We start from the raw sequence: 25,196 nt of genomic DNA, 5'->3' as shown, positions 1-25,196 counted from the left end.
AGCGTGGACTGGGTGGAGGGGACTGACAAATGTCATCCTGCTTGAAGATCCAAAGTTTCTAGAGCTAGCCATGCTCCTAGACATACCCTTCATCCACTTACTAAAACTCACTTGGGTACACGGACCCGCCTCTCTTCTTGGGCTGGGTGACATAATGTCTGCCCAGTCCCCCAACCCTCTTTCAGTTGAGTCTAAATGCTGGCTTTCTTTCTAGCCACTCCTGGTGACTCTCCACCCCTGAGATTTGGCCTTTCTCTTGACCTGATCATCTACGGAGCTTGGCTCTCTGTCTGCTCCCTCCAACGCATTTCGCATTGGGTGCAATGAGTCACCTCTCTTCACCGTTAACACAGCACCTTATGCCCTAACATCCATTACCAAGCCTCTTTGTCTGCCTGGAATTGTTACTCTTTAGATTTTTAACATTTACTGTTACTCAGAAGATTGCCCATTGTATTTAACTTCCATTTTACAAGTGACAAAATTGAGTCTCTATCATGTTATAAAGCACTGCGGCCAGAACCACAGTTAGAATTAAATTATTTTTCTTATTCTTTATTCACATCTTTCTTCACACACTTAAATTCTTCCTAATCCTCTCATTGGTGTTACTTTTTTAGAGTTACCTTTGTAACACACTGAAAAAATAGATTGTGGAGAACTTGAAGTTTACATTTGCCACCTAGAGACTAGACCCGAAATTTACCATATTATTTATAGAAATTATGATCTGGTAGGTCTTATGGGTCACCATTACCTCCTAGGAAATTAACAGAGCTCACCAGAGTGTCAGAGAGAACACCTGGGCTTGTCAAACAAGGTTGCTGCCAATGATCCCCACATTAGAGCTTGCACTATTTACCAAAAGGAGAAAAGCGATCACGAAAAGGGTCTACCTGTGCTTGGTTGCCGGAGTGCAGGGGAGGGTGTGGCGAGGTCTGGTGGTGTGCTGGGTGTGCGTGAAGGTGGGAGTGGGAGTGATGATGTGGGTGGTTCTGCTGGTGATGGGGTTGAGGATGAGGATGATGTGCTGGGTGCTGGTGCTGGTGTGGGTAGGGGTGATGGGATGGCAGCGTCTGGTGCTGATGTGGGTGTGAGTGCATGTGATGGTGTGGCGTCTGGTCCTGCCGGGAGCCCATCATTTCCATCATGTGTCCCATGGTGTTCATATTCCCGTTTGACATGGCAGCAGGGTGGTGAGTCAATGCGGCCTTCAACCTCTGAAACAGAACAAAACAAGAGGGGACAACTGAGGTCAGTCATGTACACAAGGGGGATTTTGAATCAAAATGACTCATGTTTTCAATTCTATAATATTTTATGGTACTATAGTTAACATTTTTTTTTTACTGGTAGCCATATGGCTTTTATATTAATTTCAAATTTTCATATATATTATAGTAGGTAGGAGGGTCAAGGTCAGCCATAAATGTTAATTAATTCAACTGTTACAGCAAATAAGCAGGACACCCTATCAAGATTTAGACGTTCTGCTAAAAGTATTTCTTACTCTCCAATTATTTATCATATCCCATTGACAGCTGAATGCTAGTGTAAACCAAACAGAACCATTCAACATGATAATGCCACTGCACGAAGGGCCCATTTGAGAGCGCACTGTGTTTTGTGAAGCTCACAGGAATAAAAGATTTTTGGCTTTCAAAAGATTTCTCGGACACAAAGAGGAAATAACTTCAAATTTTAGAATACAGGAACAGTACTAATGTTATTTTAAAGCTCCAAATTAGATTAGAAATCCATAACTTTTGGAGACAATATGTAGGTCTCTTCCATTTGTTACCATGATGTTTCTCGTAGTCCTTCCTGATAATCTAATTTTTCTTACACAGTAACTTTGTTCTGACTTTGGGAAGGAAGTGAGGAAGGTAGAAGAACATGGAGGATTTCACCTCTACAGCTTCTCTGACCGCCACATCAACAGGCCACGTATATTTCTAACACAAGAGCGTTATCCATTAACAAGCAAACAGACATGTACACAAATAACTTCCACCTGAATCTAACGCAAGAGTCAACATACATTTTCTATAAAGGGTCAGATGGTAAGTATTTTCATCATTGCACGCCTTACGGTCTCTGTCATAACTACTCAACTCTGCCCTTTTAGTGCAAAAGCAGCTGTAGAGAGTATGTAAACAAACGAGCATGCTGTGTTCCCATATAACTTTATTTAGGGACAGGAAATTTGAATTTCATAGAATTTTCACATGACATGAATTGCCATTCTACTTTTGATTTTTTTTTCCAATCATTTAAAAATGTAAAAACCATTCTAGCTCGTGGACTGTGCAAAATTAGGCGGTGGGCCAGATTGGGCTCATGGGCCATCATTTGCTGGCCGTGATTTAAAGAGTCAGTTGGTAATCAGCTTAGTCCCAGTTTCTCCAATATTGTTTTTTCTCGTACAGACAATTATCATCATATCCTGAGGGGCACAATGTGCTAAGTACTGTATAATACAGTTACTCCTTGGAAATGTATCTTCTGTAGAGATGAGAGTCTGGTTGGCAAGCTCTCATTGGCTTCATGAAGTATTTACTAGGAGACTCGAAGTTCTCTCCTGATTTGTGTCCTTATCTGATAGATGATAGTGCTGTGCAATCACTGAGAAAACGAAGAGTTGTATTTAAACGATGATCAAAGCGACCGTGTTCCAGCCCTACACAATATTAATGATTCTCAACTGGTTAGAGTGAACAACTGATAAATACCAGTTCAATTCATCAAAATTTATAGTTAAACATAAAGAGCCTCCACTTGTGAAAAAAAAAAGGGGGGCAGGGGTTGGCAGACTGTATGTTAATATTAGATAATCATTGAAAACATTTCCTACAACTTGATTCAGTAACCACTGAGCCCACCTGCCTCCTATTTCACGAGCAACGTCTGCACAACAGCTACTGACTTTCATCACGATAACCCTTAAGAAGTTAAGCTTCCTGAATTCATGGAAGAGATTAGATGCTGTGTATTGTGTTTATGACTAAACAGAAGAGTAAACTAATACTCTGCATCTCCAATTTTTAGAAATGATTTCATTGTTTTTATAAAAATGCTCATTATAAAAATTTAAGCAATGCTTAAAAGTACAATGAAGTCAGCAACAAATGAACCAAATGCATTGTTTACATTTGGTGAGGGAACAGCATTCCAGACAATTCTCTATATGCATTTGTAGAGATGGAGGAACAAGTAGAAAAATTTTATAGCAGTGGGATCATACTAGCATATGATTTAAAAAGCTCTCATTTGAATACAACATAAGCAAAAGACGTGAAAATCAAATGAATTCTTGGACTTTAGATACACGTGTCTTTACCCCAACAAAAATTTCTAAGTGATTTCTCCAAACTTAAGGGTGAAAAAAATTATGAAAAAAGATTATATTGAAATCGTTATTTTTGTTTTTTTTAAATTGACATATTGGATAGTATTGATGGACTTTCTAAACTATTCTTTGTAATTTCATTATTTTAAAAATATACAACTGCATGGTAAAAAAAAAAAAAATCAACTACAAGAATATGAGGCAAAAAAGCAAAAGCCACCTGCCCACCTTTTCCCTTCTAAGCACAGCCGTAACCATCATGAATCCTCAGACACGCCCTTAGCATTTATAAGAATACACTTGTGCAAGCCCTTTTATGATATATAGTTTTGTATTCTTGCTTTTTCTCACTTTAACTATGTATCTTCAACACGTTTCTATATCGGTAAAAATAGCGAATGGCAAAAATCGTAAAATACTTAATGGCTGGCGTTAACTGAGCATTCACTACGTGCCACTCCTCTTTCTATGTTTTCCAAGTATTAACTCACCCCATCCTCAGAACACCCTGCAAGGCAAAAAGAGAGGCTCAGTCATGTGCTCAAGCTCATGCCACGGGAGAGGGGTGGAGGTGTGCTGCCTCCAGAGTCTGTTCCTAAACCAGAGAGAAGGTGCCAGAAGGCATGCCAGGCACACTGTGCTGAAAACTGGAATAAACTGTTATGCCACCTCCCCATCATCAAATGGAAAGGCAGAAAGGAGAGAAGGGCCTAGAAAAAATGACAAGACGAGATGCCATTTTTGCACAGTCCAGCCCACAGTTACTCAGCACCCAACTGGAGATCCAGAGATACTCTTTCTGACACTCGGCAGAGGGAAGGGCAAATGGTAAGAATTTCCAGGAAGCTCAACTCAACAAAGGATCATCCAGGGCTTGGCATGATCACCTCCCTTGTTATATTTGTGAAGAATGGATATTTATATTCCCCCCAGTTCTGATAAGGTCCACGTATCTCTTTTCCCTGCCCCCACTTCCTAACCCTTGGGTATATGGCCCTTCTGTCTTTCTAATATTCAGAGGATGAAGGTCAAAGCCTTTAATACAGCCTATGCATAGGCACAATGGGGTGTGGCCCTGCCTTCCCAGCAGCCCTTGCTCTTCCCACAGGCCACACAGGCTTTTGCATTCGATAGTCTTCTTGCCTAAAATGCTTTTCCCTTCCTTCGGACATTTTATAGCTCTCAGCTCTAGGCTCCTCTTTAGTAAAATTCTCCCTGGTCTCCTGGTCTAAATCAATTGCTCCTGTTACATGGTCCCAGTAGAACCATGTTTCCTCTTTTTAAAATTCACTTTGTAGCTATGATTTTTAGTATGATTATTCAATTAATAGCCATCAACCATCCCAGATTGTAAGCTTCATGACAGCAGGGACCACGTTGGATTTTGCTCAGTGTTACATTCACAGCTTTAGCACAGAGCCTGGTGCATATTAGGCACGGACTTCATATTTTTGGAATGCACGAGTGAATGGATGAAAGAAAGAAACTTTCCAAGGCTTATGATGAGGATGCTGCATTGTCACCTTGGATCCCTGCAGGTGGTATTTCTAAGCGAGGATGTCAGTCAACCAAGTCGGCAGAATCGACTATAGAAGTCATGCAGGCAGCTGGGCTGTAAAAGTCCTGTCAAAAGAGCTGCCCGCTCCACACCCTGCCTGCCCTCTAAAAAATGATAACAGGAAGAAGAAAACATAAATGAACAAAAGGAATGTGCATTAACTTCATCTTGATGTATTTTCCCCGAAAGTGTGGCATGAACAATTGAAAAGCTATTTAGGAGTGGGTCACTCTGTTATCGGTTCAGTGCTACAAACAACTTTTCCACCTTTAATTAGGAGCAAATGGAGCCTGACAAATAAATACGATGCACCAGATCGTCATCTCTCAAATAATTAGCTTGTACTGTTAAGGGAAATTACTTGATTGCTTCAAGTCTATTCTTGCATGGCTCACACCAAGACAATAAGACTAGGAAGGCTTATAACATTCCATTTAACTATTTATTCACTCAACAAATATTTATTGGGCACTGAGTTAGGCACCTCATTATTTGCCCACGACTCAAAGGAAATGGGAGACACATGAAACTAAAGCTTTTGCAAAGCACTGGAGAGAAAAAACACACTCTTAAGTGTGGAAATGAAGACTTTCAAGCACCCCTTAGAGAATCTCAGGCCTTGGGGTTGAGTCCACCCTCCAAGCACCAGCCTATGTCATCTTTGAAGGAAAGCGCTGAAGATGAATGATTACCGAGCTGCTCTGCATATGCCACATTTAATATTCTCCACGTCATTTCTAAACAGTTTGGGGCACCTCTCAAAGTCCTAAAGAGCCTGCTGCTTCTCTGTATCCTGGTGCCAACAAGAGTCATTGCACTGTAAATCATTAAAATATACCAAATATAGATATTTGTACCCCACTCTCTTAGGGATGATAAATGACCAGTAAATGAATCCAAGCTGTATTTGCAGAATGATTTTTCTTTTTGAAGCTGAATTGTGTCTTGTTTTAAATAACATTCTACCCAATGCCAAGAAAAGGCACGGGAGAGCGAGGGAAATTAATGAGCAAATAAACATATATTTTTCAGCTATGGAAACGAGGGCTATTACTGAGGTGCGACTGCTGGAAAGAAAAAATGATTCTGTTTACTTTCTATCATCCTCGACCACATCCATTTATTTGAGAGAGCAGATCAAGAGAGACAGGGAGAAGCCTGACACAGCTGGTTTCAGTCAATAGGGGTCATTTTCATTTGGTCTGTGTATTTTACAAGCTTCTTGTTCACTGTTCCTGATGGGACGGTGGGCCTGCTGCCCAGGATCTGAGGCCTGGTAAGCAACCAGCTATCGACCTCATCCCATACCATGATGGCCCAGCCGCAGCCCCTCTTTCATCTTCAGCTTGACTCAGTTTTGCATCACAGCACATTGTGTGAAGTCCAGGTACATGCTCACATCATTATGCCACATGAGTGCACGCACGCGGGCCTGCGTGAGTGTGCGCGTGCACGTACATACACACACACGACACACCCACTCACACCCACCCCAGGCAATTTATCTCCCATTAACAACTCACTCTTGCCAATTAGAAACATTTGTGGAACTGTAAAAACATATCTTCTCCATCTTCAGTGTGGCTGATTGCTTATACTTTACAGACACTGAGAGCCAAGAGGAATTAAACACTATTTGAAATTCAGTTGGGTGGGGGTGGGAAGGTTGGAGTATTCTTTCTAGAAAGGTTTTAATTAAAAACAGCTGTTGGGTTGTGTTCCAGAAAAGAATGTGATAGTATCAAAATGTAGGGTTGCTGAGTTGACCACAAGGAAGAGGCAGTCTATATAAAAATAGGACAAAATCCATATTTGTATCTCCTTTTGAATACAAAATAATTGCCATCAGTGGCCTCCCCCAAGATATTGACGTAAAATGTAATTTCTTCTTTCTTTCTCCTCCCCAAACATAGTTGATCAGCTGAGGTGGCCAACACAGGCTTCTGAATGGTCCAAAAGGTCAACAGTGTGAGACCAAAGGTCTTCAGTGGAGGTGTGCTTGAATTAGCAATGATTATTGACTTGCTCTAGGTATCACGGATTTCTGAAATTGTCTCTGAATTAATAAAAAATAACTGATATTTATCCACTGAATTTTACGACTATACGTGGCCAGTTTGGATCCCAAAATGCTCCCCAAATTTCAGGAGAGATGGGGTAACAAAAAGAGACCTGTCTCATGGTGCCATGGGACAGTTACATAAACTTCGAGCTTCATTTTGCCAAGGAAAGAAATAGTTTTAATGCCCAGATTCACATCTGGGCTTCAGGATGTCCATTGAGAACAATCATATAACCCTGATAGCATAGTGCATCCTAAAATCCACATTTCTTTCAGGATTATTGTTAACATTACTAAAATTGTACCTGGCTTAATCACTTGGAATAAAATATGCTTCCTTCAAAACTTTTATACTGTAACTCAGATCCGATAGTTTTGCAATTTAAGTATTCTTCTGCTTTAGATTTTGGTTTGGTAATAAAATTTCACATAGGGCTGCTAGGTCGGAAGCAGAGATTACCTGGGAAGGGGAGGACACAATAAGGTCTAGAAGAAAAAATATTCATACTCTTTGTCATTAAAAAGTGTTAACTCTGAACATATTAGGAATGATGTAGTTAGTAAAAAACACAAAGGAATTGTATTATAAATTAATACTCTAGTCCACTGGAAAATGAGGCAAGGAAATCTCATAAATAAGCATTGTACCTCAGAAAAGTGGAACTTCGGCAGTTCTAATACAGGCAAGGAAAAGAATGTGGTGTTTGATTTCACTCTTCCGTTGTCCACTTGTGAGTATAACTTCTAAAGCGAGAGAAAGCAGGCTCCAGTGCTAGCTGATACATTAAATTTTGGTGGTTAAAAAGCCAAACAAACCCCAGAGACAAATCTTAGTGATTTCCCTGCCAGGTTTTATCATATTAACACCTAAATCATATATTAGTTACAGTTCTGCAAGAGTAAGCCTTCCATTTATTCTTGGTAAAAGAAGAAATTAATGAATGCACATTTATAGGATTATTTTATTTCAGATACCCCTTCCCTGCATCTCTTTGACTCAGTGGCTGTCTTTTATAATTCAGCAAGATGGCATTTTAAGTGGGCATTTTAAGAGGCTGTACATGTTTGCAAATGACGTGATTCTATACATAGAAAACCCTAAAGAATCCATCAGAAAACTTTTAGAAATAATCAACAACTACAGCAAAGTTGCAGGGTAGAAAATCAGTTCCATTTCTATACCCTAATAACAAACTAGCAGAAAGAGAAATCAAGAACACAATCCCAACAAAAACAACAAAATATCTAGGAATAAATTTAATCAAAGACGTAAAAGACCTATATACTGAAAACTATTAGACACTGTTGAAAGAAATTGAAGAAGATATAAAGAAATGGAAAGATATTCCATTTACATGGATTGGAAGAATAAACACAGTTAAAATGTCTATATTACTTAAAGCAATCTACAGATTCACTGCAATTCCCTCAGAATCCCAATGACATTCTTCATGGAAATAGAACAAAGAATCCTAAAATTCATATGGAACAACAAAAGACCTCGAATTGCGAAAGCAATCCTGAGGAAAAAGAACAAAGCAGGAAGCATCACAGTACCTGACTTCAAAATATACTACAAAGCCATAGTGATCAAAACAGCACAGTAGTGGTAGAAAAACAGACACAAAGATCAATGGAACAGAATAAAAAGCCCCCCCAAATCCCACACATCTATGGACAGTTAATGTTCAACAACAGAGCCGAGAACATACAATAGAGAAAGGAAAGTCTCTTCAATAAATGATGTTGGGAAAACTGGACAGCCACATGCAAAACAATGAAAGCAGACCATTATCTTGCACCATACACAAAAGTTAACTCAAAATAGATTAAAGACTTGAAGGTAAGACCTGAAACCATAAAACTCCTAGAAGAAAATATAGGCAGTACACTGTTTGACATCAGTCTTAGCACCATCTTTTCGAATACTTCTACTTTCAAATGTCTACTAAGGCAAGGGAAACAAAAGAAAAAAGTAACAAATGGGACTACATCAGACTAAAAAGCTTCTGCAAGGCAAAGGAAACCATGAACAAAATGAATAGATAACCGACCGACTGGGAGAAATATTTGCAAATCATATATCTGACAAGGGGTTAATCTCCAAAATATATAATGACTCATACAATTCAGCAACACAATCAAACAGCCAATCAAAACATGGGCAGAGAATACAAACAGACATTTTTCCAAAGAAGATACACAGATGGCCAACAGGCACATGAAAAGAGGCTCAGTATCATTAATTATTAGGGAAATGTAAATCAAAACTACAATGAGATATCACCATACACTTGTCAGAATGGCTATGATTACCAAGACAAAAAATAAATGTTGGAGAGGATGTGGAGAAAAGGGAGCCCTCATACACTGCTGGTGGAAATGCAGACTGGTGCAGCCACTAGGGAAAACAGTATGGAGATTTCTCAAAAAACTAAAATTAGAAATGCCATATGATTCAGTTATCCCACGACTGGGTATTTAGCCAAAGAACTTGAAATCAACAATCCAAAGAGACTTACGCACTGCTACTTTCATTGTAACATTATTCACTACAGCTAAGACGTGGAAGCAACTCAAGCACCCATCGACTGATGAATGGATAAAGAAGATGTGGTATATATATATATACAATGGAATACTACTCAGCCATAAAAAAAGACAAAATCGTCCCATTTGCAACAACATGGATGGAACTTGAAGGTCATTATGTTAAGTGAAAGAAGCCAGACAGAGAAAGACAAACACCGTATGATTTCACTCATATGTGGAAGATAAACTAACACACGGACAAAGAGAACAGGAAGAGAAGGTTATGAAGCAAAATGACAACAAGCACCACAGCAAAAACTTCATTATTTCTTTAGGAAATAAAGAAACCAATGCAAACAGTTTTTGTACCAAAATATCAGCTTGCTTACTTAAGCAGAATCTCACTTTTCAAATTAAAATTTGTTTTCCAACAACAACCACAAGAAGAGGCTGTACATTTTAGTGAATGTCAGACAAAGCGCTGTTCTGAGAGCGGGAGCTAGTCTCAATTCTACTAGAAGACAGCTTTAGGTCCTTAGGTAAGTAAACCACCTGGTTCCACGAGCCTTAATCTACCTAAAAAAGTGTAAGGATCCTGAGCTCCCTATTCCATCAGAGGAGGGATCTCAGTTGATGTCTGCTAAGATGGAGAAATCTATTGGAGAGATGAGTTGTATAAATGTCTAAAATGAAGAAAGAAAAGTCATTGTTTTGAGAACTTCAGAAGAAGAACAGAAGACCTGGAGTGAGACGTGTTGGTTCAAAGGCTGGTTCCACAGCCTTGGGCGGTCACCTTGGGCTTCAAATTTCTCCTCTATGAAATGGGGATACAGAATGGGATAAGAAATTGTATAAACCTTAAAGATATACAGACTAATTAGTGGAACAGAGCGGAGTTGTTTTGTGGGTGGAGGTTAATACCAGATTTTGATGAAAAATAAGAAAACAGACGTTAAAAACACTTTTTTTCTTAGCATTCAAATATTTGTTTTACTTTAGATTTTTTAAGTTAAAAATAAAGCGCAAGGAAATATTATTCATCCATAAAAAGAAATCAAGTACTGACACAGGCTACAACGGGGATGAATCTCAAAAATATGATGTTAAATGAAAGAAGCCAGACACAAAAGGTCACATATTGTACCATTCCATTTATATGAAATATCTAAAATAGGTAAATCCATAAAGAGAGAAAACAGATTGGTGGTTGCCAGGGGCTGGGGGGAGGGGAGAATGAGAAGTGACTCTTAATGGGTACCTGGTTTCCTTTTGGGGTGAGGAAAATGTTTTGGAACTAGTTAAAGGTGATGGTTGCACAACATTCTCAATGTACTAAATGTCACTGAAATGTACACTTTACAGTGGTTAATTTTATGTTTTACGAATTTTATGTCAATGGAAAATATTTTAAAAAGAAAGCAAAACAAGAATCTCATCTCTTAGAGGACGCTGATAGAAACTCTTCTAACTTGGTCGGAGAATTACTAATACTCATTATGCTATCACCTTAAGCGAAACACTGCATTGTGAACAATAAAAGCAAAAAGATATTTTGCCCTAGAATGGCTACAGTCAATGCCAGGGTTTTAGTACGTGTCTCAGGGAATTTGACTCCTCTGCCAGACATTGGCACCCTCTTTTTCCTACAACTCTATCATTTCTAGCTGGCTTGGAACTAAAGAGAAAATGCAGAAGCCATAGCCATCAATTGAGTGTGATACAAAGCTAGTAGAGAGTGTTAAATACACTGGATGAAGAATCAGTATCCAAAAAGATCTTGGCAGACTAGCATCAAGGAATTTATCAAGAGAAATTTAATAGGGATCAGCGTAATATTTTATGCGTAGTTAATAAAACAAAACACAAAAAACACCAGTACTGTCCAAAGGCAGCCTAGGGGCAATGTAGCTTTGCAATTACATCTATAACAGGATGCGGGGATCTCATGTGACTGTGAGGCACCATTATGTGATGCTCACGTCAAAACAGCTGATGCGACTCAGCAGCTGCATCAATAAAACTAAATCAGAGAACGAGTCCTGTTCACCTCTGCACAGGCCATGACATGCATCACACAAGTCCATGTCCCCGCATCCCTGGCCCCACCAAAGATCTCAACATCATGTCTAAAATACGTGTTGCATCTTCTCTAGGGGACCCAATTTGTAATTGATGAACATACATGCTGTTACCAATTTTCCCTCTACAATAACATTGTGATGAACATACTTGTATTCACACATCTTGGCACGTTTCCCTGAATATTTCTAGAAAGTGTTTATTATTTAAAAAAGAATCTAATGAATTGATCCATCCAATTGGGTTCAGTTTCTGGGCAGAGGCAATGGTGATGGTGCTGGTAGTAGTGTGTGTGTGTGTGTATGTGTGTGTGTGTGTGTGTTGGGGGATTGGATGTCTGTTAAGGGAGATCTAAAAGGAAAGGATGGGGGCGGGGGCACTTGTCAAGTATCATGTGTAAAGAACCTTTTCTTGGGTCTTATTTTCTTATTCTAGCAGCATCCCCATATCCAGGAGAGAGATTGCAATATTATAGTTTTAGGTCCCCTGTTCCTTTCAGGTCACTGAGCTCCTTCGGCACTATGGGATGACCTTGGGTACTAACTTGGCTCTAGCAGATATTATATCCTCCTGGCTGGTTTCCCTGGCAATTTTAAAGGTGCTGAATACACAGCGGGCTTAGAACAAATATTTGTTGATTGCCTGCCTGCCTGCCGCCTCTACGTCTCCAGGAGTGGTGCCTAACCATGGAATGTCTTTGAAGCGCTGGCCTATAATTTTCTCCATAGAAAGAACACCTTCTGGTGGTGGTTGCAGGGAGAATAATGCCCTTTGTCTTGCTAGCAAACACTACTTACTCCTCAAAACCCAGCACCTGCAAGCCTGGGTAATTTTAGGTGAGGGCTTATTTCCAGCTTTTATAGAAGAAGAAAGTTCTATTGGAAAAAAGTAATCCTTTGTTATTTTATTTTGGACGAGCTTTTAATCAGAAACATAGGCAGCGACATATGTTAGAAAAATACATATGAAACATAGAACTTTGCATTTATAACTCACTATGGAAAATCCATGCTAATGCAACATTAACTTTGGGATTTTAATTGCACAGAAGTCAGGAAATTCAGAGTTCAAGTTCCCACAGCAAACTTCACTCCACATGTGTATCCCAGGACCCTTCCTGAGTGGGGTGACCTAATTATTTGGCAAAAAGTGGTGCAATGAATAGCGATGGAAAGGATTTCTCCTCACGCCTACACTTCCCATCATCCCAAGCAAGATGGACGGTGGTCAACTTTAGCTACATAAATTATACCCTTTGTAACGCACAGCAGTCCTTGGTGATCATCATGATGAACGATGCCATTGTAATGCCTGAGGCAGGAGGTCCAGGTCTTAGCAGTGTGCTGCTCGGTGGAGCAGCCAGTCACCACCCCATCACCTGGCCCTCCAGCATATCCTTTCCCACGCCCTTCTGAGGGCAGCTGTGTTCAGTGGGCACTCCCCCCCCCGACTCTATCCCCAGAGGATGCCTCTCAGTAACTCAGATGCTCAAACATCTGGATCTGAAAGGCCCTCAGGACACTGGAAGAAGGGCCTTCCTGGACATACCTCTGCCTGGTCCTGGGGAGATGTGTCCAAGACAGCTGTTCTATATTGTCATCTTCTGGCTTTATTCCAGGTGTTGGGAGATGGCAAGATGTGTGCCTCTGTGTCTCTGTTAGAGACATAAAGTGTCTGGCCAAGGGGGCCTCAAACTGATTACAGTAAGAAGTCTCCAGGTGTTTCTCTCTAAATACGGGCAGTAGATTACGTGAAGTATAAGTTGTCCTCCTCCTTGGTATCTTTATCCAAGTCTACCTAGCACGCTCTATGTGTGTCCAATTCTGTTTTTCTCCTTGGTAAAATGGTATATTCTGGTTCTCCACACTCTCCTTTACCTCTGGATCTGACCCCTGCCTGAGTCCCGCAAAGTGTGTCAACACTGATATGGGAGGAGGGAGGGGAATTGGGGGGGGGGGGCAGGAAGAGAGGAGGAGAGAGAGAAAGGAAAGGGGAAGAGGGAGAGAGAGAGACAGAGAGAGAGAGCTTGTAATAAGCTCTGATTCCTGAGTGCTGCTTAACTTCCTTTTTGCACTTTGCGAGTGTTGGTGGCCCAAATTCACTGGACCAATAGCCAAATCAACTTGCCATGATGGTTCTACCATCCCATTAAAGAAGAGTTCCAGGTCTGCCTGTGAATGTTCTGGATTATATGGTGCTCAACTCAGCAGTCCTTTGACAACACAGCACATTTATAAATAGCACATCAAGAATCCATGACGCCACTTGTGAACTGCCTGGTCTCACTGAGCAGAGATGACCAGGAGAAACCTGAGAGAGAGTCAGGATGAAGGAACTCATCATTAATAAAAGCTTCTGTCACGGGACAATCTTTGGTATTTTAGGCAAACCACACCACGAAGAATAAAGCTGTGCTTGGGGAAGTGAGAACAAAACACAAAATCTTTTTTTCTCCCTGCATGTCTACATTTAAGATATTTCCAAGAGCCATTTATAATTTATGAAGAATCTGGCAGCTTGCGTGTGTATAGAAAGTTACGCTTAAGGAAAGCGTTTGAATTATGCCTAAGAAGACGATGGTGCAGAGCATTTCCAACAAAAATGCTAACAATTTCTTTCTGAGCTAAAGTGCATTCAGTTTGTGTTGGTTCTCACACATATTTTAAAAATTCCATTAATAACCTGGTATTGAAAAATATCAAGTATTCTATGTTCTTTTCTAGTTTCGGAGTTTTCTCTGAAGTTTTTCCTTTGTGTTTCTGGAGGTATGATGAACAGAATACATTAACTATTTGGCACATTTTGAGAGTGGAATTACAGGCTCTTGCTAAGCTATCTTTTTACCTCTCTGTTTCTATTGTCTCCACGGTGTACAATTCAATGAACCAGAGATCTAAGTCTACTACTTTACTGCCTACAACACAAGTAATGGGGGTGGGGGGGTGGGGAATGGGGAACCATCTCTTTAAATCACATTGTCACAACTAAGTACCATTCTAAAAATGCCAAACAGAAAGCTTTCTGGTTGATTTATTAAATGAAAATGGCCTGTCTAAGAATTTATCTTCTAACAAGCTTAAGATATCATTTTCATGATCTGTCTACTTTTCCAGCTCAAGCAATTTCTTTTCTGTCTCCAAATTTCTCTTAAGCAACTGCTCACCAGGGACTGACAATACTATAGTAGCTTGCCCTAAATCAGTAATTTCCTTCTAGAAAGAGCAAAGCACTTTGCAGATATTAAGCCTCTGAAGTAGGTGATGAAGATCATTCTCCATATTTTAGAGATGTAGGAAATTCTTGTGAAGAAATGTTAAGTCACCTGGTTGGGAGCCAGCACAGAGAAGGGATTTGAACCTGATGTTGTTCTTTGTGCTGTAGCCTGACAGCCTGCCTGGTTAAAGGAAAGATGATGGATGGTAAAGAGCATGGTGGAGAAGGCAAGAAGCAAGGGGACAGAGGGAAGGAAGAAGACGTAGAGGAGAGCAGCAAGAGGAAAAGCAAGTCAGCTCTAGGTGGAGGAGTGGAAAACATGCTCTACCCAAGGGCTCCCATGTTTGTATTTATTAATTTACAATAATAAGGCAGAATCATTGTAAAAGAGAAGTGGATACAAGGTTGAGTCAAAGCATCCCAAACTCAAAACAAACTCAATTCCCCTTTTTTAGAGAATTGTCCACTCCACCCTAGTTTCCAGATAAATCAATCACCAGAGGGTATTATCAAATGGTTTCTTCCTTTTACCATATGCCAGCAAGAGAGAGTGCAGATTTGGTGTGGCAGATAAAGAAGGAATTGCATCCTGTAGGGTTGTTTTTTTACATGAATAATGTTATATATAGAACTTTTCCCACTTCTGTAAGGTTTTCAAACCATGCGTGGTTAACCAGAGGCTAACAAAATGGTTAACCAAATGTGTCAACCACTAAGCCAAATGGAAATAGTGATGGCAGTTCTAGCAATGGGGAGTTGTTCTCCCATTTCTGTGACACATTCCACCCAGCATCCAGCCTGACTTTCAGAAAGGCCCCTTGTTTAAAGAACATATTTGGAGCTGCAGACTTCACAGCAGGGAAGCCCAGCTGACCAGGGGAAGGGCCATCTGCATCTACAAACTGCTTCTCCTGCAAGGAAGAAGTTGCAGCCCTGGGTATGGATTGAGACATTTTCTCCAACGTGTCCACGTTAAGTGAGCTCACTGCTCGGTTCTGGTCTGACTAACTGCTGGGATCCAGCCCATCGAGGAGGAATCTTTTAAAAGTAGGAGATAGATTGTTTTTCTTGGTACCATTTCAGTGACTGCTACTTTTTTCCCTTTCTTTCTTTTCTTCTGCTTGAAAATATCCTTTGATTTCCTTCCAAAACCCATTTACTACGGGAAGTATATCATTATTAGCTTCCTTGGTGGGACACCACACACTGTATGCTTTGCCAAAGAGGACAACTATCAGTAGTCAAACAGTCAACTTATTACGGTTTGGTAAAATTTGCTATTTAGAGGAGGACTGTTTTTTTTTTAAATGTACTGCATTGATTTGTATTATTTAGTAGCTCAAAATCCTTTCTAGAAGTAGGAAGGATGTGTATTAGAATTCAATTTGTAAAGAAACAAGGAAATAAATACTATACTCTTCCGTAACGAACCCAACTATTTTCTGTAGTGGGAAAGAAAGTCTTTAAATCAGATCCCAACAAGAGAAAATACATCTAAGGTTGCTTTTGTGTATTCTATTTCAAATCTTAAATTCAATCTGGGTATACAACATTGCTACCCTTGGTGTTCTTGGATAGAAGACTACGGAAACACGGAGAGAGAGAAAGTGAATGGAAAAAGGGCATGTCCTCATTCTTTTAAGTCTCTCTCTCTTGTCATCCCAGGTTTTAAAATTTTTAGCTAGTTTCCATTTTTCACTTAAAGATAGAATATGTCACAGGATAAAAATTAGGGACTCCAGGAGTGTGTGTTCATGATTCACGCTGATTACACTGGTACCCATTACTATATTAGTCTACCTTCTGAAACAACAGTTACACTTGTCTTTGAATCCTAATTTTGGGCCTTGGTTTCATAGGCAGAGATGGAAGACCTCCGAACTCACTCTCTTTCCATTCCACTGCTCTTTGCTTAGTTTTGATCTCAGAATTCAGATGTCCATAACTTCAGTTGTCAATTAATTAAATTCGTCATCAAGAGGATACCACAACAGAGGACCTTTTACCCAGAGCTAATAAGGTGTGGTGCACCCAAGGCACTTGCCATTCGAACTCAATGAACGGATCTGTTAGGAAGACTGACCTATTTTAAAATGGAGACACACCCAAGTGAAGTGTGGAGATGGGGCTGGAAGATGGGGTGCAGACCAGCCTGGCTGATTTCCTTCTAAATGACAATAACTACCTAGGTAAGAGGCAAACATCCTCACATTAAGTAAATTGTGCTCACTTCAGAACTTAATGACTACAAAATAATATGAGCTGAAATCCACAAATCTCATGAATCAGGCCTAATAATTGCATTAAATGATTCGTGAATTTAGATTTAATGTTGTTCTGAGTTTCAAGGCTGGTTGAAAGGATGCCTGTACAACATCCAACATGAAAACAAACTCAATGCAGTACTCATGTCTCTAGTGACAGATATAGGTGGATTCTGTTTATTCTGAGAAAAGAAGGTTGTCAGGACAACTGAGTGAGACATTTCAAATGCAATTTAAAGTCATCCTCTTTAAGCACATTAGGAAAAACAGTGAGGCTACCATTTAGGGAGATTAACATGTCAGATGGACATCTGAGAGTCCCACAGCCCATGCTGCCAAAGTATATGCCAATGTAGGAAGACAGCAGACTTAAGGTAACTGAATCTTTCACTCTTATATGCTTTTGGGGAGCATGAGCAATGTACACAGCTTGGGCTCTGATGCACTGTGGCTAGTCATTAAATGTTCCTTGACATTTTTTTAACCTGAAGAGGGCTTTAAGCTGGCTCCACTTCAGCAAGGGTAATGGCAGCCTCCCTCCCAAAGATTCCTTCCACTCTTCCAACTGGCAAACACTTGCTTCATTTCCTCCTGTAGAATAAAGATCACCCAGAATGACTGGCTGAGCATGGCAGCTCCTCATTCTGCATTCCCCTGGTGTTTTGGGCGAAGCTGTTCATTCTTTCAACATACGTGTAATGAGCATTTACTCTGTGCACAGTAAGAAATACAAAGACGATTCTGCCCATCTCCAAAATGCTTAAAATCTAGTAGGTTCCATTGTTGTGAGGTGTTGTGACATTATAGATTAAATGGGTTATTTCTAGTGAGATTTTAGATCAAGGTTAGATTACTCTAACCTGAATTAAACAAATACTGCTGCTGCTCTAGGGCTAACTAGCATTTTTAGATCGCAGCATACCAAATATATGTGACTACCCCGAACCTAAACTGGGACTTTTAGTCATGGCTTAACCCAGTGGTTCTCAACTGAGGGTGATTTTGCCCCCTGGGGGACACTTGGTAATATCTGGAGACATTTTTGATTGTCACAACTTGGAGGGGGGTGCTTCTGGCATCTAGTGAGTAGAGACCAGAAAGGCTACCAAACATTCTATGATGCACAGGACAACTCCTCACAACAAAGAATTATCTAGCCCCAAAAGTCAATCCTGCCATGGTTGAGAAACCCTGCTTTAACCTGACTACCAGGTTAATTAAACCAAGACTAAGTGACACTTATCAATCAGTTACTTATTTTATTACTTTGAAGGGGACGCCACAAAACGACCGTGCTGTGAGTCTTAAAATGGGCTGGTACCAGAAGCCAAGCAAATAACAAAATAGCTTGTGTGTGACATTTCCTCTCCGACTAATGAAATTCATCAACTCATTCTGCCTCACGAAAAGCAGTGATAATGATGACACTGAGAACTTAGCTTTCTAAAACCATGGACTCTAATAACGTGAAGAGTTTTGGAGGCCACCAAGACAATATATCTATTTACTAAGATATATTTCACAGATTAAAAAATCTCACAGTCAGTGAGATTAAAGGCCATGGTGATCCCATGACAAGTTCGAGGTTGAAGGCAAATTAGAACCCATGCCTCTTGCCTGCCAGTCCAGGCTTCTTCTCCTACCCTGGAGACTAATCTGGGACTCAGCTGCATCTTGAACATTAAATAAGAAACAGAGATGACATCTGAAAATGCTAACAGCCCATGTGCTGTGTATTTTCTGTGGCAGCGAGTCAATGTGTTCTGAGGCTGGGCTACTTCTTGTCAGGAGCCACAGAGACAGTGTCAGCCAGTGTGCCATGGGGGCACAGAGGGGCAGAGTTTGTTAAACCCATAGGCACCTGCATCTCCTCAGCTGGAGACGGGTGCTCCTGGTAGCATCTGCCAACCTAGGAGGCAAGGGAAAATCCCACCACCGTTTGGGGAGTGTTTCAAGGGCATAACCGTACTTGCCTGTACCAATGGCAGCTAGGGTCTTTTTCTCTGACTTCCTAAAGTGGTTACCGGATCATATTCTATTATCTTCCAAATAATTCCAGCCTTATGAAGGTCTTTGAAGGGAATTACATAAAACTTCAACCCTGACATTTTCTTCTTGATAACTTACTAGGTTTGCGCATGGAATTTGGCCTGTGCAGTGGGAAGAGAGATACATATTCCGCTTGTCCGCAGAAAAGTAATGATAGTGGGCTCTGCTTTAGGCAGTAAATTTAACACTTCTACTTTCAAATAATCAACCCAAATCCAGAGATTCCAATAAACATTCTCATAACCTTTTTAGTAGACAGACAACATCTATTTAGTCAATAAAGGTGGGGAGGGGGCCTCCCTCCCACCACACCCTACATTCTGTCTATAAAGAATTTTAAGAGGGGGCCTGGAAATATGGAAATCAAAGTATCTACATAACTTCCTTTCTCCATTACTTCCTTTCTCCTCTCAGATCTCCTGTAAAATAAATGCAAGGTATGTCAAAGCACAATTTAAGTTTGAATTTTCTGTTTCGTGTTGCTCATTTTCTTTGAAAGGGCTGGAGGAAAGGCCCGTAAAATAGGCAGTCATGAAGCTTCACGCAAGTTGGCTGTCTCCTCTCTCAGCCTTCTGACACTGTCACTAAGATTCTCCTTGAAACTATCACCATCTGTCTCCCTACACCATCAGACCTGCTTCAGGACCAAGGAAACAGAACAAAGCATGAGGCGTGTGCATGTGTTTGTGTGTGTGTGTGGCGGGGGGGGGGGGGGTGGGGATGAAGAAAGAAAAAAAGGTAGGAAGAAGGTACAATGGCATATGACCAGGTCCCAGAAAGAATGCAAAAGTCTGCTCTGAGATTTTCCTATGGCCCTTTAAACAGGATCCTTGTTGGAATTTTTGGATTCTGTCCCATGGAGTTCAAGTGCATTCTTTAGGGCAGCCAGTTACTGTTCCACAGAGGTGTGAATGTCCTGGAGTTTCACAAGCACAATACTTCACATTGTTGGTTCAGAGTTACTTTAATTCCTCTTTCCACTGCCCCACCCCCATCCCCATTAAGAAGCTGTTGGATCCACAGAGAGGCCCAGTGTAGCCAGGCCTGAAAATGCCAATGAAAGCAGCAAAAAGACCTGTAGTGAACATTCTAGTATAAGAACACAATCAACTATTAACAGGGAGCGTGATTCTCATTTTTGCTTGATAATGGTCAAGGTCTGACTTTAGCAATTACATGAAATTTATCCAAAGAGCTCTGTTTTCCTGAAAGATAAAAAAAAAAAAATAGCCATCACTTTATCCCATCTTCACACAGCCCCATTTAAGGGTAGTGGATTAAGATTCTGCTCTATATAGACAATAAAGCACATATGCTCTGGAAAAAGCTCTAAGGGTTTGGAAGCCCATGAATCACACAGATCAAGAACCAGTGCATTCACCCAGCCTACATCTGTTGCCAGTTCCAGATCATTCCCTGCAGATGATTTGTATATTATTACACAAGGCAACATCCCAAAAGGAAAGCACCTTTAAGAGAATTACGGTGCTAAGCTGGGATATACAATCCAGATGCTTCCCAGCTCAGGTGAACCCCAGGAGGTCTCCACACGACAGAATGAGACGACACAGAAAAGCCTAATGATGTCTACATGTGGATTTAGCCTGACGGTGACTGTTTATTTTTCTGACTTTGAGAAACTGCCCTGGGGATCAGCAGAAAAATGAAAGCAAAGTCTCCTTCAGTTGTACAGAACCTTTTATAGGTTACATGATTCTGATGAACGACCTTGAAGAACAGCTTGTAAAAATCAATACCTTTAACAATAGCGACTTGAAATCAGGTCTTAGGATACAAAGAAAAGAGGGTGGAAGGGGACACTGAAGAAAGTTGCTAAGGGGCAAAATTGGGTGAAAAGTAGAACTGTGTATCAGGCTGCCATTTATATTCCCTAAGACTCTGGTGAGCATTTACTCCAAAAGGTCGAAAAGATGTTTGGCATTGGAGGTGGGGCAAGAAAAGGCAGCCATCACAACACTTGGCTCTTGAACCACCTCCCCTAACGAGAATCTTGAGGGCTTAAACCACAGGCTCATAACCCAACCTTTCCTGCCAGGGCAGCCGACAAATCTTGCTTTCCCACAGGCCGGCACGGAATTTTAGCATCCCGCCACAGTGCTGGGGCTTAAGATCCATCATCAGGGCAGCCACATACGTTTCTCCACCCATAGCGACTCTGTCCTGGACCTCAGCCAAAGTGAGAAGACCAGGGAGGGGGAAAGTCCTATAGCGAGGCAAACCGAGCAGGAGGATTGGGAGGAGCAAGGAAGGGTTGAAGTGGCTAATTTTTCCACTTTCCCCTGCTGTGGTTAAAGCAGTGACAGATAATTTATCACACATTTTGATTGCATGCCAGCTGGCTGTAAAAAAAAAAAAAAGAAGAAAGAGAAAGAAAGAGTTGTTTATTAATTCAATTAGCTGGCTTATTTATCAGGGCTGGGTTAGCAGGGGCGGTGAGGGGGCCAAAGGATGCCTGTGTCAAGCTGTCTCTCGCAGGCCCTGCAGGCAAGTGGAGACACGCATTCCTACCCCCCAAGACTTGGAGGGTCGCACGAGCTGTGTTGACCCTGAACGCCTGGTGTGCGACAGGAGAGCCCATTAATTGTAATGAGATACTAAGGTGGGAAGACGCCCAGAAGAGGACGAAGTCATCTGAGGGATGACAGTCATTGGTGTTTATCACCGATTTGGGGGCCACTTTCAGAGACAATCTTGCATCCTTTCCGGACTCATGTGGGTTGTCGCTTTTGTTTTGTTCCCATTCGTTGGTGGTTATTTATACACAAGGCTGCCAGTGTATCAGCAATTTGTCCAGGCCAGCACTGCCCAGGGTCAGAGAAATCATTCATTAAGTGGCTTATTAAAGAAAATTCAGGAACAGTTTATTAACTGCTGCTTTGTGCCAAGCTCTGTTTGGGGGGCTCTTCTCACGTTCCTGGTTATATTGGCTCCTCACGTGGTGGATAGATCTGTGCCCATTTACCATGAGCCGGCTAAGGGAGAGTGGGTCTGATTGCCTCCCCACGGTCTCCCCCGAGGCTCTGAAGCCACATGTCCCTCAAGACTCACCTCATTTCACTGCAACTGTCTCTATGACCCTGCTCTTGGCTGTTCTCAGCCAAATATCTACTTGGTGACCCAGACTATACATTTTCTGCTAATCCTATGGCGACAAATAGAAAAGAAGAGAAAGAAAGGAGAATATGTCTATAACTGTATTGTTTTATTTCAAAATAACCTGATCGAAAGAAAGGGTTATAATGTGTACATTTGACTTTGTTTTCATTCAGAATATAACAATTTCCCACACTACCCTTGCAAATAAAAAGTTTTAGAAACTTGAAGAAAGACAGCTTTTGGACCAATATACGAGTATATTAATTTTCACATGTAATTTGCGACAAGAGATATTGCAAGCAGAAAATAGGGGAGAGGAATCATAATATAAGAATGTGATAAACATTCTGGTTAATCAGTTGGTTAATCAAGCAGCAATGTGACACGAAGATGGTGCCAACAATAAGACCAAGTGAGCCATTTTAGTGGGGACAGTGCATCTTAAGGGGAAATGGGATCTGTGAGCCTACACAGGGCAGGGTCTAGGGTGAGATGAGAATACCTGAGTATTCTATTGAATGCTAGTGTTCTGGAGGTATGTGATGCTGCTTCTCTAAATCATGCTTCGAGTTAGAACCTCTTCATTGTTCCATATCAACCGCTAATTATATGGGGGCAAGTGTTTTTCTCCAACTTCTGGAAATGTCAGATCGTCTTTAACTTTCCTTTCTTCTCTCCCTCCTTCCCTCCCTTCCTCTCTCTCTCCTTCCTTCCCTCCCTCCCTCCATCTCCCCCTCCCTCCCTTTCTTCCTTCCTTCCTTCTCCCACGCAGCAGTACCAAGTTTGAGAATGACACAAAACTTCAGGTACACAGGCGACTATGTGTGGAAGAACTCACAGCAGTGCCCCCTCACTGTGACTCCTGTGGCCTGTCTCTCTGTAGGAGCTGTGAGAGAGCCTATATTATATGGTCGCTCTTCCCTTCCCCATTGGCTAACTCAGTCTTGGGCTCGTTGAATTTAGCTTCCCCCTTGACAATTTGCTAATTTCTAAAATGCCCCAAGAAATACCAAATCCTTAATACAAGCTCTTCTGGTTTGCCTTTCAATTTCCACACTTGCCTTCCAATACCTAAAAACATGTCTATTGAATTGAATAAAATTAAGTAGAATTAAATCTCATCCTCTTATTAACATCTTTTGCCTCATCAGTTGTGACTGGTTGGGAGTTTCTGCTTTCAAAACTGGGAAGTTCTATGTGGCAACATACTCGTATTTCTTTCATTTCTTCTTTTTATTTTCAGATCACCTCAAGCAAAAAATAATAATTTTAAAACTGATATATTTTGCCTCTCTTTGGGCATTCGCCTATCTTTCTCATGTGTTCAAGTTTTCTAGTTAAGTGTATTTCACTTTCTGCGACTGACAGTGTATCAGCATGCGACTTTACAAATTTTGTGTGACAATTATGTCTGGAGATGGCAAGGGCAACTAATGATCATCCTAGCATTTCTTTAACTTTTTATATTGTAAAAGATGCTTTGTAAACCTTTTTGAAAATTTCTTCAGCAGTCTTGGGTCAAAAACATCCTTACTATATTTTCACCAAAAAGAACAACTAGATATACATTGTATGCTTATACATCTATTTTTGGTCAAGAAGATTATTCATATGCAGGAAAAACTGCTCAAGTCAAAAATTTCATATTTTTGAAGTCCAACGTATTTTTGAATTCAGCAACATCTCCAGTAAAAGTTTAATTTCTAAAGTTCATTTTCAGTTTTTAAAACTGTAGAAAAGCCCAAACCCTCTGCCCCAGCACAGACTAAGCACTACATATAATATTTTCAGAAAAAATCAATTCTTGTACAAAGCAATAGACTACTTGATTGACAGGAAATTTCACAGAAGAATTCATAGCTTCTCTTTGTAATGATCTTGTCCAACCTCTCAATTTATTTCAGATGAGAAGTTACACTTTTAAAAGTGAGAGAAATATCCTAAAAATGAGGGAAACATCCTTATATTATGTGAAAGCCACCTTAACGCTGAAGGTCTGGCTTCTCATGTTTGGTAGGAAAGGCTGTGGAGGGTTTCCCCTTAGCAGTGCTTGCCCTTCCACAAAGGTATTTCTCAGGTTGACTTGTGGAGTTTGCTTCCAGAAGGTTCTTACGGCTGAACACAAATTTTACATTTCAAACCCAATTCCTTTGGAAATGGGAACACTGCCAGAGGGTTTCATTCACGTAGGTTTGTTAAGATTACATATAAACATTTTAGAAATTCTTAATTTTCCCATTATAGCCTATTGAACAGCTCTGTGCAAAGAAGACACAATTTCTACATAAATCAGGTAAATTAGGGATTTTCCAGAATTTCTCTTCCTATTTTCCCCAGAGAATGGGTATCCCCTCTGCTTCGCCAAATGCAGGATAGTCAAAGGTCACTGACCTCCCCAAATGGCTTTACGCATTACTGTCTCTGGGTCTTCCAAGGCATCTCTGGTCACCTCAACTACACTCTTGTCCTCCCATACGTACACCATAGCTGAGCCACACCTCTGTTAAGATGTAGAGTGTTTGGAGATGCACTGGTAGCAATGAATATTTCTCCCCTCAGACTCCAATGTTCAGAAATAACATAATCCTCTTCCTCAAGTTCCAGCTTAATATGCATTCAGAATCTAGCACTATTTTGGCTGAGACGGTTTGAATACATTTTACTACTCCGCCATCATAAATACAAACTGTAGTGCAAAAGAGGGGAAAAATAGGCTGCAGCTACTGAATGCCCAAAGGAAAAAAGCACTGTCCTATACGTTGGGTATATTTCAAGGAGCAACGCTTGAAAGAACCACCAGAATCAAAGACAGGGAATCTCAACAGGCTTGATTTTGAATCATTTTAACATAGCATTAATTAGGCTTTGAATTGTGGAATGCCTTTTCCATTACGGAAAGGTTAGTTCCTCCCTTAGGATGGAGAGTTGTGTTTTCGGTGGTGTAGAGCACGCCAACTTCACCAGGGAACTGTC

At 40.7% G+C, this 25,196-nt stretch overlaps 1 protein-coding gene across 27 annotated transcripts in view; it reads right to left on the bottom strand.

Annotated features, from left to right (window-relative positions):
- Positions 1-25,196, bottom strand: part of CREB5 (cAMP responsive element binding protein 5) — a 394,803-nt gene that overhangs the window by 13,141 nt on the left and 356,466 nt on the right. For all 27 annotated transcript variants that reach the window (XM_070616101.1, XM_070616117.1, XM_070616109.1 and 24 more), the window contains one exon: positions 897-1,220. In XM_070616101.1, coding sequence (XP_070472202.1) covers positions 897-1,220 — 324 coding nt within the window. The remainder of the gene's footprint in view (positions 1-896; positions 1,221-25,196) is intronic.

Source organism: Equus przewalskii, chromosome 4, assembly GCF_037783145.1.
Source record: "Equus przewalskii isolate Varuska chromosome 4, EquPr2, whole genome shotgun sequence".
NCBI classification, from domain to species: domain Eukaryota; kingdom Metazoa; phylum Chordata; class Mammalia; order Perissodactyla; family Equidae; genus Equus; species Equus przewalskii.
The sequence above is the reverse complement of the archived record's forward strand: the minus strand, read 5'-3'. Positions and strand labels throughout refer to the sequence as shown.